General features: G+C 42.0%; 1 protein-coding gene across 2 annotated transcripts in view; it reads right to left on the minus strand.

Moving 5' to 3' along the window:
- Nucleotides 1-2931: 2931 nt before the first annotated feature.
- ZNF704 (zinc finger protein 704) overlaps nt 2932-15767 on the minus strand; it is a 90052-nt gene continuing 77216 nt past the window's right edge. For both annotated transcript variants that reach the window (XM_065053867.1, XM_065053868.1), the window contains exons 7-9: nt 11585-11689; nt 5318-5412; nt 2932-3568 (exon numbers count right to left, since the gene is read on the minus strand). In XM_065053867.1, coding sequence (XP_064909939.1) covers nt 3457-3568; nt 5318-5412; nt 11585-11689 — 312 coding nt within the window. In that variant the 3' untranslated portion in view covers nt 2932-3456. The remainder of the gene's footprint in view (nt 3569-5317; nt 5413-11584; nt 11690-15767) is intronic.

The raw sequence follows: 15767 nt of genomic DNA on the forward strand, positions 1-15767 counted from the left end.
TTGATGTTGGCAATTCCTGTTGCCAGCATCAATAAGTGGTTAAACCCAATAAAACAGACCCTTCCATCTCTATATCTCGGGGAAGTTCTGGCTCTTGACATAAATGAACCCTCGTCCAAACCCCTGCAGCACACAGACACTGCGTGATGCCCTCAGGCTGTTTCTGACTTCTCCAGGAGGTCAGAGACAATGACCTACCTCCCACAAAGACACCAAAAAGAGGGGAAATAGCATGTGCCCATGACAATAAATGATCAAAGCATTCAGGTTAGCCCTGCCTTGGAAAATCAAAGAAATCTGACTCTTTCAGAGAGGTCTGTGCAGAAATCATGAGGACAGCAACGCTGCTTAGAGCAACACCAGAGCACGAGACTGAGAAGTGGAAGAGGCTACTCCAGGTTACGCTCGGCGCTGCCAGCACAGGGAAGGCTTTGCTGACACGTCTGTTCTTGCTGGCTGTGTCAGGAGGGCGAGGGGGATCTCGGCGGCACCGACGTGCTCGTGCGAGGTGAAGAAATCAGAGTTCCGAGCGCGAAGCCACCGGTGAGCGCTCCCTGCGGGTCCCGGCGGCTGCGCCGTCTCGCTGGCGCTGGCCACGCTCCAGACACCGGCACCGGAGGAGCGCCTGATGTGAATCAAAATGCCACAGCCGCAACATGCAAAACTGATTTAATATAAACTGCTGAATAAAGGTCGTGTAAAAATACCGGTAATTTAGCTGCGTCCTGGCGGGATTTATCAAGTATCTTCTGTCCTCAGCTTTGTTAACACCAACTTTCTATCATGTTTTGATGATTTGTGGCTTTTGTGTCTATACGTAATCCACATCAAATTTGTAACAGAGGGTGATCTGGTCTGGCAACAAAACCATTCTTCTGTGCAGAAATTTATAAAGAATAGTCTTATTACAATAATTCTTAAAGTGCCCTCAGGAAAGGTGCTCACAATGCCATGACATTATAGAAACAATATACAATCTGATACATTATTTCCAAAAAGTCCTCCAAAGCAAAAAGGGATAATATAAAATGAGAGGAACAACAAAGATATAGGCGAATACTGTCAGTCTAACAATAGTCAAATTAACTATGGAACACTTTATAATTAGTCTGGGAGTGCTTGCAAAAATGGGGGTCAAATTGGCAGGAGTATCTTGGAAAAGTCCCAGATTTTTTAAGTTCTACCAAAGTAAATACACCAGCAGCAAGCTCGGTGTTTTAAGATGAAATTACTGTGAGGTATTTAACTAAGGAAACTGAAAAAATACAACATCCAAAAAGCCCCCATGACCTGCATTTTACTAAGAGAAAAGAATATAGTGGCTCCACATATCCACTGATCTTTAGTGTCTTGTTTTATAAAGAAAAGAATATTTCTCATCCCTGTTGATTTCAGATTTTACACATATGTATAATAGATCATACTATACATACATAAAAATGATCATACGCATGCATATGTGCAAATATTTCAGGGTCTTACTAGATTTTAGAGTCTTTTTTTAAAATGACTTGGAGAACACAATTGGGAGATAAATCAAGTAATGACATGCACGCAAGCGTATCGTGCCACTTGTGCATGTAAATGACACAATTTGCAAACAACTGTGGAAATAGCATGCTCGAATTGGGGATGTGATTGCCCAATTATCTTGTTCAAAGAAAATCAGATTTATAACCTTGGGTATCTCCTATTATAAATTTTGCTTCCCAGTACTACTTTGCTGAATTAATAATGTACATTCTAAACAACTGCATTGTTATTTTGTGCTTTTATACTGGCATAAGCAGCAATGCATACTTAATAAAGCTACCAAGTGAACTTTAGACCAGATTTTAGGAAGCAGTTTAGATACTTAAGAGTCCCCCTATTTCAGTGAGGATGAGCCAGCTTAGGCAATTAAAAAAAAAAATAAATCTGGTCTAATTTCAAATGCTACGAAAAATACAATCCAGGAATTTGTGGGCCTCTATGTGTCTCTATTAATAGGCAACATTTTGCTTCCTTTTTTTATTCTTTTTTAAAGGTGTCTTCATTTTTGCATGGAAATAATCGTTAATTAATGGTCATCAGATACAAGTTGAGACAGAACACCGGCTTGCCAGATTCTGGTGTATACTTTCTAATGGACACAGAAACTAAAGTACCCAAATCTATCCAAGTACTGCAAATATAGAATCTTGTAAATGCGTATATCAAAATGAGTTAAGAAATGGACTTTTACCATAAATATCTTGCTCCTTTGCTGTTGTACTTCTTTTTCTGAGATGATGCTGTGGAAAAAGGGGTATTTTCTTTTCTCTACCGATTTTTTGCATCAAATAAACCTTAGCAACTTTAATAGGGGGAAAAAATGCCGAGCAAACCATCATCTTAACAACAATCTCTCAAGTAAGAGAAAAGGAAGCAAGAGCAGAACTGCTGGGCTGAATCGTGTCCCTGAATAGGTTATTACAGATAAACCTAGTGGCTGCATTTACCAGTTCTTGACAGGCCTCCTGCAGCAGCAGATGTGCTGGTCCAGCTGTTTGTCCTCCCTCGGAAACAGGAGAGCGATAAGAAAAGCTACTGGACCCCATTTAATTCTTACGTGTTTCAATCACACATCTTCCCCCGACTTCTTGCGACAATATCTGCTGGTGACTTGCTGTTGCTGCTTTTCTTCCTCTAGAGGATCAAAGTCCAATCTGGTACTTAAATTACTTTGTTCCACTCCACTGGACTGTGCCTGGTTTAAAAATCTTCCAGGAGCACTGCTTGTCCTTCTTGCAAATTCAGACTTTGCTTTTCTCCTATAAACAAACAAACAAAAAGCCCAACTCCTCCCCGCATCCCCTTTCCAAAAATATAATATAATCATGATCATTTGTATTAGGAGAATTATTTAGCAGTCTCCAGTCTTAGTACAGCTTTTGTTGAGTAAACTGTAGCTTATACAACTCTGAAGTATTTATTAGAAAGTTTTCAAAAAAAGATCTTTGTTTCAGGAAAAGAAAAATCGTTCATTTCAGCAAATAGAGACATTCACAGCACAGAGACTGAAATGGTTAAAAATGATCCTAAGGAGCAAGTAGCTCACAGAGTTAGCAAAAAAATTAACTTTTTCCTTTCTTTTACAGGAAAACACTAATAGCTGCTCTGGTTTCCATACTTAGTAAGAAAGAATTTTGTTGTATGTTCTTGGTTTTTTGTTGGTTTTTGTTTTTTTTTCCTCTATATTGCTCCACACAGGTTTTGATTAGTGCTTCTCCTTGGCTACAAGTGCTTCACTTTGAAATACAAAGCTCTTTTTAAAAAACAAATAAAAACCCACAAAAAAAACCCCAAACAAACAACGAAAAAACCCCAACACCACATCACTGGAGGGAAAATAAGAAGTGATACAGTGCAGCTGCAGCAATCTGGTTCTGCTCGTTGTTCTCCCCCCTCCCCAAATCCTTTGCATCATTTCACTCTTTAGTCGATGAACCTTTGGCAGGCCTTCTTCCACCGGCAGGCAGTGCACCACATATCTCTGTTCTCCATCCCATAGACCTTCCGACACTTTTTCCCCTCCCCTCTAGGCTTCCTGTCAGAGAGAAAGGGAAGCTCATTAATGAGATGCTTTCATAACTTTGCTCCATCACCCTCCGATCACGACAACTATCTCAACAGAGTGTAGCAAGCAGAGAACCCGCCGTGTTTCAAAGGGATTTATTTGGGTTGTTTCTGAGTCAGCCGGGAGCTGCTGAAGCGGGGAGGCACAGGGCTATAACTTCACAGATCTGAGTGACCGGAACTTCTCACCGGGCTTCTCCAGCAGCTGCTGAGCCTGCTCCTCTGCTCCAAGCCTGAGCCCAGGATCATGCAGCCCTGACTTCAGCCAGAGATTAAACCCAGCCTAGATAAATGGTACTCCAGCCACGTAATGGATAATCACAGCTGTTCTACAGTACAACCCAGGTCACATCAGGCGTAAGTCCTCTTTGCTTCAGAGCTGCGGTACAGATATTGTGCATAGCTCTGGGCAGCAGAGCAGCCTGCCAGCAGGTAGCAGCTGTGCAAAATGGGAAAGGCTCCCAGCTCCTCGGCTTGCCAGCTCTGAGCCCATCCACTGAGAAACAACTGTGATTAAAAACAAGTTTTAACCCTTGCCCTCTGCTGCAGCACGTTCACATGCGCTCCTGCTCTGTCATCCCTGAAGTTGACGAGGCAGGCAGTATCTGCTCTTAAAGCTATAATGATTGTTATGTTTTCCATCTTATAACCACACTCAGAAGTTTACAAGTTTAGAAAACGATCAGAGTAACCGTTAAAATTAGACTTTTTTTTTGTTCAACACATCAAAAGCCAGCAAACCTGAGGAGCAATGCTACAAGAAGCAACCCAGTGCTCGCTACAGCACTGCCAACTGTCCTGGAGTCTTTGAATCAAGTAACTGTACAGACAGAATTGCTTAATACCTGTATTACACACTGCATGGCACACGTAAGAATTACCTGGTGATTCCCCTCTTGTGTAGCTATATATTTTTTGACTACTGAACATTCATTAATAGGCACAATCCAGGAATGAGGAAGATCCTAAGCTTGATTTGCAGCATACACAATGATCCGAGAGCCATGAAGAAAATGGAAAGTATGAAATCTTCCTTTTGTTTTGTTTTAGGGTACAGTCACCTTTAGGGCTGTGAGAAATTAAGTTTCTTTACTGTAAGAAATTTAGTTTCACAGTTTGATTTTTTTAACATAACTTTTTGAACACTTTTAAAGCAGATTCTGTTCAAGTATCAGTTAGTTTTAATGGAAGTGAACATTGCTCATGTCTAGGAAGACAAGGTATAAAAAGCTTTGCTTTAATCTGATTTATTGTATAGTACGGATTCTTATAATTCACTTGTAGCCAAATATCACACTGACTGAATGGTGATGAACACACACGACAGCCCAGCCTTTCAGGGAAAAAAAGCAAAGTTGCGTAATGAAGTTCAGGATGCTTCGAGCAGTGAATCTGGGCAGCATCTCTTTACAGGGCAATTTAGATCTGCATCTGAACTCCAGAAGTGCCTGGCATAAGGCCCACGGTTTTGCTTCACAGCCTGTCTTCATCATTTCGCAACAACTCACTTTTCCCTAAAACTTTACCTTTGATGGCAATGAAAAGCGGAATAAGTCCAGAACAGTTACTCTGCAGCGGTGTAGTAAGAAACTCCCTGACAACTGCAATCACAGTTGGTGGTGTGGTTTTTCTGTTTCTTTGGCCACTGACATCTTATTTACTAAATGCCCTCCAGGTTCTGAGGCTGCTGGTCTGTCAGCAGGAGCTAATGGTCCCATACCTCAAGCCAAATGCTACTCTAGGCGGTGATGAAAGAACTGTGTAGGACTGTTTCTGCTCTCCACTCCCTGCAGGACGATTATGAGTTGGTGAGACCTGTCAATATAGACAAAAAAAGCTGCTTATGAAGAACACACACACATGAATGCTGTATAAACACTTCTCCCAGAAAATGCAATTCATGATGCATGGTAGAGAGAATATCCAGGAAAGGTTATTATATATGATACAAACATAAGTAAGTTGTACGTCTACTTAGAAAAATGTTCATTTAGCATTAGGTACGTTATATTTGTTCTATTTTGCTTCCCTGTACTTCCAGTCACGCAAACAGAGCAAACCAGAATACAGATCAGCATCACTTCAGGTTTTGGGAAGTACAGAAAATGCATTCATTTTTACTTAGCTCTGAATAGCTCTCATGAAAACTTTCTCCAATTTAAGCAGAAATAACTGGAAAAGTAAACTCTGGGCTGTGCTGAGAACAATACCAATAACCCCCTATGAAATAAAGGGATTTCAGGTGTTGCTTCTGTCTGTAATTTGTCACTCTCTGTGGAGAGACAGCCTTGGAGAAGGGGGTTTGCTCCAGGGCAGCTACTATGCGGCCCTCGAGGTTTTAATGGGAGCCCAAGGCAGCCCTTCTGATCAAGGCTGCTAACAAGATGTCCTGGATTATCTCCTTTATTCTGCACTCTAAACCTTCTCAGAAGGTGTCCTCCTTTGTGAATGTTCCCCAGTGAAGGGTGTAGTTTGGTCTTCTGAGACTTTCCCAATAAGCCTCCTACATGAGCCTGGGGGTTGGCAACGTTATTTGAGTAATCACATGGCATAAAGCTTGGCCTTAAATAATTCCTAAATTTTATTACTAGGGTCTTATTTCACTCCTGGGTAAAGGTCACAACCACTTCACATCTAAAACACTAGAAAAAAATTACAAGTGCTCACTTTTTGTTATGTACAGAACACAGCAAGCTTCACTTGGGCATCTGGTGCACAGAGTCACTGTCCCCTGCAGCCAGGAACTGCAGATATTGTCACAGTTCCCTGTGTTGCTCTGACTTTTCACTCCTGCCCTTTTGAAGTCTCCTAATATCTGGTAGAACGGGAATTGACCTAACTTGAAGAGAGTTACTGAATGTGCTTTGATTTTTGATATAAAGTCTATTTTCTAGCTACTCCACAGTAGCACAAAACCCCTAACTAATACTTGCAATGGAGTGCACACACACTTTCAACTTTTACTCTTGGCTGATAACTACAGAAATTTATGATTTAACTGCATGTGCAGCTCAGACTCTGAACAAGTTTAGACCATTACTGATATATGAAAGATACCTCCAAAACTTAAAACTTCCTCCCTCTCTACCTGCTTACCATGTCATGTTTTATACATCCAGAGACCAGACTATCTCCTTTTGTCCTACTGAGGGCAGCTTCTTGTCTGCTACCTTTTTTCCTCTATTTTATCAATCACTTCTTTTATTTAAGAATGATTGAAAAACTGAAGACAAAATGCAAAGCAATAATGCTTTCCTAGTCTTTGGCATCTACCACACACTGTGTGGTTTTCCAACCATTACCAGCAACCAGAGCTCCAGCCAATTCTGTTAGGGTCCTTAAACATTAAAAAAAACCCACAACAGAACATTTTTATATCTACCACTACTAATTGATACTCAACATAGTCCTTGGTTATCATTGAACCAAAAGAAGTACTCTGATGGCCTCTGATGTTAGAAGCAATTATCCTGATTGCTTCCAAACACAGAGCAGGTCTGAGCAGTAATTGCAGCGTGCAGACCGCGCCTCCCCTGACATTCTCCAGAGGGGTCTCTGCACGGTGGTTTCCAAGGCAGCTACACTGTACTTCGTGTATTTTGAGAGGCTTTGCAGGAGGTCTAAACAACAGCAGTTAGCTGTATTTCTTCACAGGTGACACTAAGAGCAGGTGAACAGGAGGCTGTGAGAAGGCAATCCTCGCCCCTGGAGGCTTTTCACATTTGAAGTGTTGCCTAATGCAGAGAATGAACGTGAAACGATGATGTTTGTTTGAAGGGAGGACCTGGAGCTTCCAGTTACATCTCCTGGGGGAAACTGTGGTTACAGAGAAGATTCGTGATCTGTAAACATCAGATTATTCAGTTTAAAGATGTCTCCTGTTTAACCTTTTTGGCTTTTATGAGCGGGCAGGTAAAAATCAGTATCATCTGCCTTGGGAACCTAACTTACGCATGATTCGGAACACAATGTCTAACGACTTTGGAGGTTCCCCTAATTCTCCTCCTTAATGGCTATAAGACTTCTAGATCACGGGTGTTAAACACATTTTCACCGGTGCCACATCAGCCTCCCAGTTGCCTTCAAGGGGCCGAATGTCATTTTAGGACTGTATAAATGTAACTACATTAGGCTCTTTGTAGGCAGCTGTGAGGCTGATGTGGCCCCTGGTGAAAGTAAGTTGGACACCCCTGTTCTAGATAAATGCCTACGGTTAGATGCTGTGAATACGCTCACGTTCACAAAGGCCTTTCGGTGCTGCTCGGCTAAAGACTGCCCAAAAGCGAGGACTTAATGCAAGTCATGATATCTGTCTGCACACCCCAGTTCCTGGGAGAGCCAGCAGGGAGTGCTCAGTGTTATCAAAATTCAATGTCCACAGGAACGAATGGGGAAACACCTGAGGCAAGTGTGGAAAAAAAAACAAACCAAAACAACAAAACCCACAAAATAATATTTTGAAATTTCATTTCCTCCTAGACTTAACTGCTGACACACAGGCCTAGAAAGGAGACTGTTCAGAACCAGGATTCAGCAGGTCTCTAACAGGCCGAGGACAGAATGGCCCCATGCCAGCATCACTAGTGATGTGAAGAAATACATAGGCCTATGCATCTTTGCAAATCTGTACCTCATCCTTTACTGCCCAGTGGTTTGTCCAAGCAAAAAAAAGTATCCCAAAGCCATTTTAGAAAATTTCTTGGCTAAATATTAATGGTCAGGTAAAAAGTAATGGTTTGGACTTACTCTCTAACGTTCCTTTGGGTGCTACAGACAGGCATCTAATCTCAAGGACCATATATGTATATAATTGCATGAGTTTACGGTATACTGGCTCTGTCACATAGTCAGGGATTAAATAAACCTCGTAAGAGAAGGAGAAAAACCCCTATACTGTATTTTTCCTAAAGCAGTTACACACAGCATATAAGGCTGGGAATTGACAGAGCCCTATTTTATACGGCAATATCTAATTTACTTTGAAACAGGAGAAACGAAACTTTCACTTCATGTCATTTTTTAGCATCACTTTTCATTTGCACACTCACTCACTGCAAATAATTCTCCACTGCAGGCAAACCTTTGTAATTCAGATGACAGAACAGACAAATGTGTGCAAGTTTTTTTGTTTGCTTGTTTTTGTTGTGCTTAGGTTTTTTGTTCTGTTTTGCTTTGGATTTCGTGCTAAATAGCTTTATAACTGTTGTTAGAGATATAAAGGCAGTTCATATGGTTCCCTGAGCAGTTTATAACACTGCCACCATCACCGCTTCCCCAGGTTTTTGTATTTGGATTATTTTTGAATTGTACTTAAATCATTGGCATCTCCATACAATTCTCAGAAAGTGATTTGGCATTTCCTAAATTCCTTTGAGAACCCTCACGGCCACAGCCACAGATCAGCGTTGTTGCTCGAACAAGTAAACTCAACGCATACGTGTCTAATCCTGTCCTCTTAAGTGTCTGATTTACAATGTGGCTAATTGCATTTTTAGATTCCCAACACTCCTGGCACCAATTTCTGCTACTCCACAAAAGGAGCCAGTTTCATAATTACTCTGTATCAATCCCATTGTTGAGAAATCAAATTCTCGAGGAACTTTATGGATAGCGCGCTCTGTCAAGGCACTCGTGTTCAAATTGCTGCCAGCATGATGTCTTTCACTGTTAGTTGTTCCTTGATGGAATTTAATAAATATTCATTGGCAGAGTGTAGTGTAATTGATTCAGCCACTTTCATTTTTTATCAGCCCTGCAGGATGCCGCAGCCTCTGCACAAAATCTCCAAGATTTGCCAAAGGTTGACAGTAAGAAGCTTTGGAGATTCACTTGATGAAAAGAAGCGAGAGAAATAGCGTCTCTTATTGCCATGTCTAATATCCACTGTCAGGAGAAAAAAAAAAAAAAAGCTATATGGTTCTTTGGATGAGCAATGTGCCTTATATAACACACTTTAAAAATTCATAAATTTATAAACTGTAATATTAAATGAAATTGTATGGTATCGAAAAGGTTTATGATTAGAGGATATCAATTTATGCTGAAAAATGCTTTCCAATAAAAATCAGGATACATTACATTAATATTTATCTCCATTTATTATACAGAAGACTTTCCACTACTCACAAATGGTGATTTACATTTACTTTTAGGATTTGCCATGCTAGGCACTAGAAGCCTAATCCTTCTGAACTCTTCACAAAGGTTTTTAACTCCCCCTACAGTATTCTCACCTGCACTGCGTTACATTTAGGAGTACTGTAAGTCTGTATTTAAGCAAACATCCCATTCCTGCAGTCCTGCTCATGAAATTAGGCCTTGTACACTCACTTTTTTGAATAAAGGGTCGGAGCTGACTTTACATCTAATAGATCTCCATTAAAATGTGTCAAACTGCAATTGTATTCATATCAAAATGTAATATGTATTGAACATATTTTCTGTATCACAGTATCACAGTATGTTTGGGATTGGAATGGACCTCAAAAGGTCATCTAGTCCAATCCCCCTGCTGGAGCAGGAACACCCAGATGAGGTCACACAGGAACATGTCCAGGCGGGTTTTGAATGTCTCCAGAGAAGGAGACTCCACAACCCCCCTGGGCAGCCTGTTCCAGTGCTCTGTCACCCTTACTGAGAAGAAGTTTTTTCTCAAATTTAAGTGGAACCTCTTGTGTTCCAGCTTGATCCCATTACCCCTTGTCCTATCATTGTTTGCCACCGAGAAGAGCCTGGCTCCATCCTCATGGCACTCACCCTTTATATATTTATAAACATTAATAAGGTCCCCCCTTAGTCTTCTCTTCTCCAAACTAAAGAGACCCAGCTCCCTCAGCCTTTCCTCATAAGGGAGATGCTCCACTCCCTTAATCATCTTTGTTGCCCTACGCTGGACCCTCTCCAGCAGTTCCCTGTCCTTCTGGAACTGAGGGGCCCAGAACTGGACACAATATTCCACATGTGGTCTCACCAGGGCAGAGTAGAGGGGAAGGAGAACCTCTCTGACCTACTAACCACCCCCCCTCTAATACACCCCAGGATGCCATTGGCCTTCCTGGCCACAAGGGCACAGTGCTGGCTCATGGTCATCCTGCTGTCCACCAGGACCCCCAGGTCCCTTTCCCCTACACTGCTCTCTAATATGTAATTTCCCAACCTATACTGGAACCTGGGGTTGTTCCTGCCCAGATGCAGGACTCTACACTTGCCCTTGTTAAATTTCATTAGGTTACTCCCCGCCCAACTCTCCAGCCTGTCCAGGTCCCGCTGGATGGCAGCACAGCCTTCTGGCATGTCAGCCACTCCTCCCAGCTTGGTGTCATCAGCAAACTTGCTGATAGTACAGTCAATTCCCTCGTCCAAATCGTTAATGAATATATTGAATAATATTGGCCCCAGCACTGACCCCTGAGGCACTCCACTAGATACTGGTCTCCAACTAGACTCCGCACCATTGACTACCACTCTGGCTTCTCTCCTTAAGCCAGTGCTTCTCTCCTTAAGCCAGTGAAGCAGAGAATTTTCTGATGTCACTGGGGACTACATATATGCAGCCTACCAGAATCAGCCTCTGCATTTCATCTTATTGTTGCTTTCAGTTGCCTTTCAAATATGCTTCATCTTCAGAACTCTTTCAGGTAACAGCCCTTCTGCCTGAATCCAATTAGCCTATTAGCATAGCCATCACCTCGCCGATTTTCCATCTAGATTTGAAATCTCTTAATGGCACATAAGCAGCAGATTGTGTGAGGCTCTGCACCTACCAGAATATTCTTTTGAAAGCATATAGTTTAAAAAATATACGCAAAAAAAAGTGATTGTACTGAAGAGCAGCAAAAGTGTTAAAATGAGCCATGCTGGAAAACCGAAGCACATATTTAATTTGTTTCTCTCCAGTACCTGTTATGTCAAATTTATTTCTATCATGAGGCAGTGTGAAGCAAAAGAAAAAGTTCTAAAAACTTTCTTTTTGGTGTCATTCACTTACTGGAATGCCGGTGAAGGTAACTGGAGGCGACTGCCAAGAGATGCTAAAGCTACTGCCATTGGGAGTGAATTTTGCTGACCCTGGAATGTTCACTGGAGGAGTGGCCTGTGTGAAAAGAAAATATTATTCCAGTAAGAAGAACTTTTCCTCTTCCGAAGCATTTCAAGGTATCTTTCACTCCTTCAAACTGTAAATCTATGAGAGACTTTCCGACGTGGAAAAGAACTGCATGGTGACAAGCATTTTACCCTTATTAGAGGGATAATCATGGATAAGCTGGTAAGGAAGGGACATATTTATACATCACTGTTCTTAAAACCTTGTTTAAAAGAAGACAATAGCTTTCACAATAATCCATGCAAAACCCTTAAAAGCCAGATCTGATAAAAACACACAAAATCAAACACCATAATACAAAGAACTTTTAAAATAATGCCAGCTAGCAACAAAAAATATTACAAATTATCACCTGTTCCACAGTGATAAACAAGGCAGCATTTAAAGTGACAGCAGCTCGTTTAAACAACTGAACACCAGCTGGTCAGGCTTCTTGGACAACAGGGGTAACGATCAACAATAAGGGTTTGCAATTTCTCATTTACCAGATAAATGCTGTTAAGAATTATTCCAATTAAAAGTGTCTTTCCTGTTAAAAACAAGGAGCTGAAAATCATCCCTGGGATTCAAAAACCAGCTCTTAAAAAGACTAAGCTAAAGCAAATATTTGAAAGACCCCTGGGCCCCTTGAACTTTTATGTTCTTCCCACCTGGGCTGCAATACCCAGTGCTGCCCTGGGGTGCGATACCTGACAGTCTGAGCTCAGATGGTTGAGCATCTTTTAGCTTGTGCCTTCCCTCCAGTTTCCCTATTGGACTGGGCGCCCTCAGGAATTCTCCCCTACCCCTTTTGCAATCTTGTTTAATTTACAGAGTCAGGAATTTCATACCTTTGCAGTTACCCTGCCTAACAGGAGCGCAAGCAGCCACCATGAGCACAGGCTCCCTTGGACTCTTGCATTTCAAGCTTTCACCACAAAAAAAAAAAAAAAGGCTCCTTGGTTTAAACTTATCAAGAACCTGATATAAAAAATGAGCTTTTACTTCTGCCTTTCAGTTGTCTGCACCTTACAGTAATAAAATACACTTCTTTAAGCGGTGTTTGTGTTTGAAGCTGTGGAAGTTGCCTCACGGCTTCAGGGAAGAGAGCTTCCCAGAGCTGCCAGGCAGAGAGGGGCAATGACAAACTACAACCTGATAGTCCTCATTAAACATAATCTTCAGAGTAAACAAGTGCTGAAGCAATCCCCTGGAGTCTCTCCAAGGAAAAGAAACCGAGAGCCCTGGATGCCTCCGTCTACAGCAGCGACGCTCTGTGGGCTGCCGGGCCTGCTGGCGGCTCCACGAGAATCCACACAGACGTGTGGAGAAAATGTCCGCTGAGCTCCATAAAACATAAACACCTCGTTGAAAGGCATCAAGAAAAATTTGGCAACTCCAGACAGCACGAGTAGCGCTTCATCACAACCTCGTTTAAACGGGAAGGGGTGACTGACCACGGCAGTCCTGCCCAGGAAGACTGGAGGCACAGGGCGGGCATCGTCATCCCGCCGGGCTATCAGCACAAAGCCGGGCTCAGCACGGCGGCTTCCTCATGTATTCGAATAGCGCCTGCAAGGGAAACCCCAGGTGCTGAAAAAGCTCCTCTGTAGTTCCCCTGTAGCTACGTTTAACAGGTACGGGCACTAGTTTCATAATGAAATGTGAAGTATGAGAAGTTTAAAATTGCTGTAATTTGCAGTTGCCTTAAATACCATGGTGCTCGACTCTTTCTTCTCAGTGCCTAAATATCTACCTCAGACATGATCAATTTAGACAGTCAGTCATCTTGTTCATTCCTTCCCCAGACATGCATCTTTGCTCAGCAAGCACAGCCATGTATTTCAGAGTAATGTTTCAGACAATCTCTTCCATAAGGTGAGCAACCTTAACATCACAATCAACTGAAGAGTTTCTGTACCTCAATCTAAGTATATTTGTGCATAATCTTCACTTATTTATTTGTGTCAACATTGCCCTTGTATCTGAAATAGCACCTGCTCATCTTCTTCCCCTCTCTTCCCAGCCAGCAATCTGCCCCTCTCCTTACCCTGCTTTTTTCCCCAACCTGTCTGTCCCTAATGAACACAGGTTTCCTCCTCACGTAATTTTCTGATTACACCAGTTTATAGCAGAAGAATCTCATTAGTTCCTAAGATGTAGGACTTTGCATGTTCTGCCATTAAATTGCATCCAAAATCTACTATTCTTAAGATCACTCAGTCAAGTAAGCATGATGTATAAATCCCTGTACTGCTGATGTCTCCTGAGTTTGTTATCAGCAAAGGTTATTATAGTATTTGTGTAGTACCAAAACAATTTAATGAAAATGAAATCAGACTCAAACCCAGCTTTTCATTCAATTCCACTAATAACATTCAATAGCCCTTTCGAAATAACTCACTGATGTTTTCCCTGGCTCCCCCATTCTCTCTCCTACATTAAGTTTGATCTATAGCCTAATCAATAATGCCTGTATGTTAGAAGATCTCCTCAAACCCCAAAGGATTTGTTCTTCTTTACTCCTTCTTTGTTTACAAAGCTACTTTGTCCATGGAAGATACTAGACTGTTCTAGGATAATCTTTCTTTGGGGTTCCTCCATTGCAGTTCACCTCATTTGCTGTCCTTTCCACCATTTCTTCAACTACTCTTCTGAATCTTTCCTCATCCATAGGACTGGGTCAGAGAAGAGAGTTAGGACTTGTCTGCTGCAAGTATTATATTTTCCATTTTCCATACAAGAAATGACAATAAACAGATCTGTTTAGGATCTTGCGATTCAGCTTGGGGTTCTGTATTTTTGTCCCTTTTTTAACAGGAATCCTGGGATGAGCATTATTCAGACTCCTTCATCAGAGTTCCTTGAGCTGTGAATTTTGCCTCTTCCCTCCCAATGAAGTCATTTCCATTTTCATGCTCTCATTCAGGTGAGAGATTGTCATCATCACTACGTTCCCCTTCAATGCCTTTTTTCAGTTTTGATACAGATAATATCAGAAGTTAAAAGAGTTTTAAAATTCTGTACACGGCTCACTCCAGCAAGCAAACTGCAGGAAATACGGTGGTATTAAAGATGCTGTCGTCACCTTCTCTCCTATTCCCTTCCACACAACAGATTAGTCACAAGAATGCTTAGATGTTTCAAGTGAAAAGCCAGGCTCAATTCCTCCTCTTGCTGGTGAGAGCTGGATCTCCACCTTGCCTCCAGGAGATTGCTCTGCTTGCTGGGCTAGAGGGACTCCCGCGCAGGATGCCAGCAACCTGCTCCGCAGCAGCTGCCTCCTCTGCAAGGACAACCTGAGTGCTGAGCAGGCACCTCACCTCCTGCTTCCAGCTCTACAGCCCTGAACGCTGTGGGTTGTGTCACTTCTCACTGATGAAGTACTGAAACCAGAGCAACTTGAGAAGGTGACAGGGCTCAGACACTTGTAGTCTTGTGTCATGGAACACATCAGTTCAAATCCAATCCAAATGGCTTAAACATTTGAACTATGATTTCCTTAAACAAGTGCTTTACCCAAAGGCTGCTTATAAAAAAGCATCGAGGAGGTTTCCAAATTGCAGGGAAGACTGTCACAGCTGCAAATCCCAAACGAAGTGAGACTCTTCTCAGCAGCCCAGACTTTGTGCCTCACTCTGTGAGAGGCATGGCTTAAGCCAGACCGAGAAGAAAGTCCTCCTATCTGGCTTGACCAGTCCCCAGGTTGGTGTGCTACCAGACGCAGCTCCCACCCGAGATGCCAAGCTTCCAGCCATGCTTTCCGCCATGCACAAGAGTCTAAAACAAGCCTGTTAATTCTGTGTGGTTCCCCCTGCCCTTTTAATGGATCTGCTCCAGACACACGACAAAAAGGTTTCATCTGCACAATGCTGTATACAAAAGTTATTGCATGTCATAAATTTAAGAGAGTTTGTTTCTCCGGTGCATATGCAGGTCATGGACCACACTACTTCAAAGTCTCTATTCTTCTTTTCTCATATGGTATCCAGACCAAAACATGTCAAATTTTAGTGCACTTTTACAATTAATGGTTTCTGTTTGAACTTAATTGTAAGTTTTTGGAACAGGAGTTTTTGCATCTGAT

The sequence above is a fragment of the Columba livia genome, chromosome 2 (genome assembly GCF_036013475.1).
Source record: "Columba livia isolate bColLiv1 breed racing homer chromosome 2, bColLiv1.pat.W.v2, whole genome shotgun sequence".
Lineage (NCBI taxonomy): Eukaryota > Metazoa > Chordata > Aves > Columbiformes > Columbidae > Columba > Columba livia.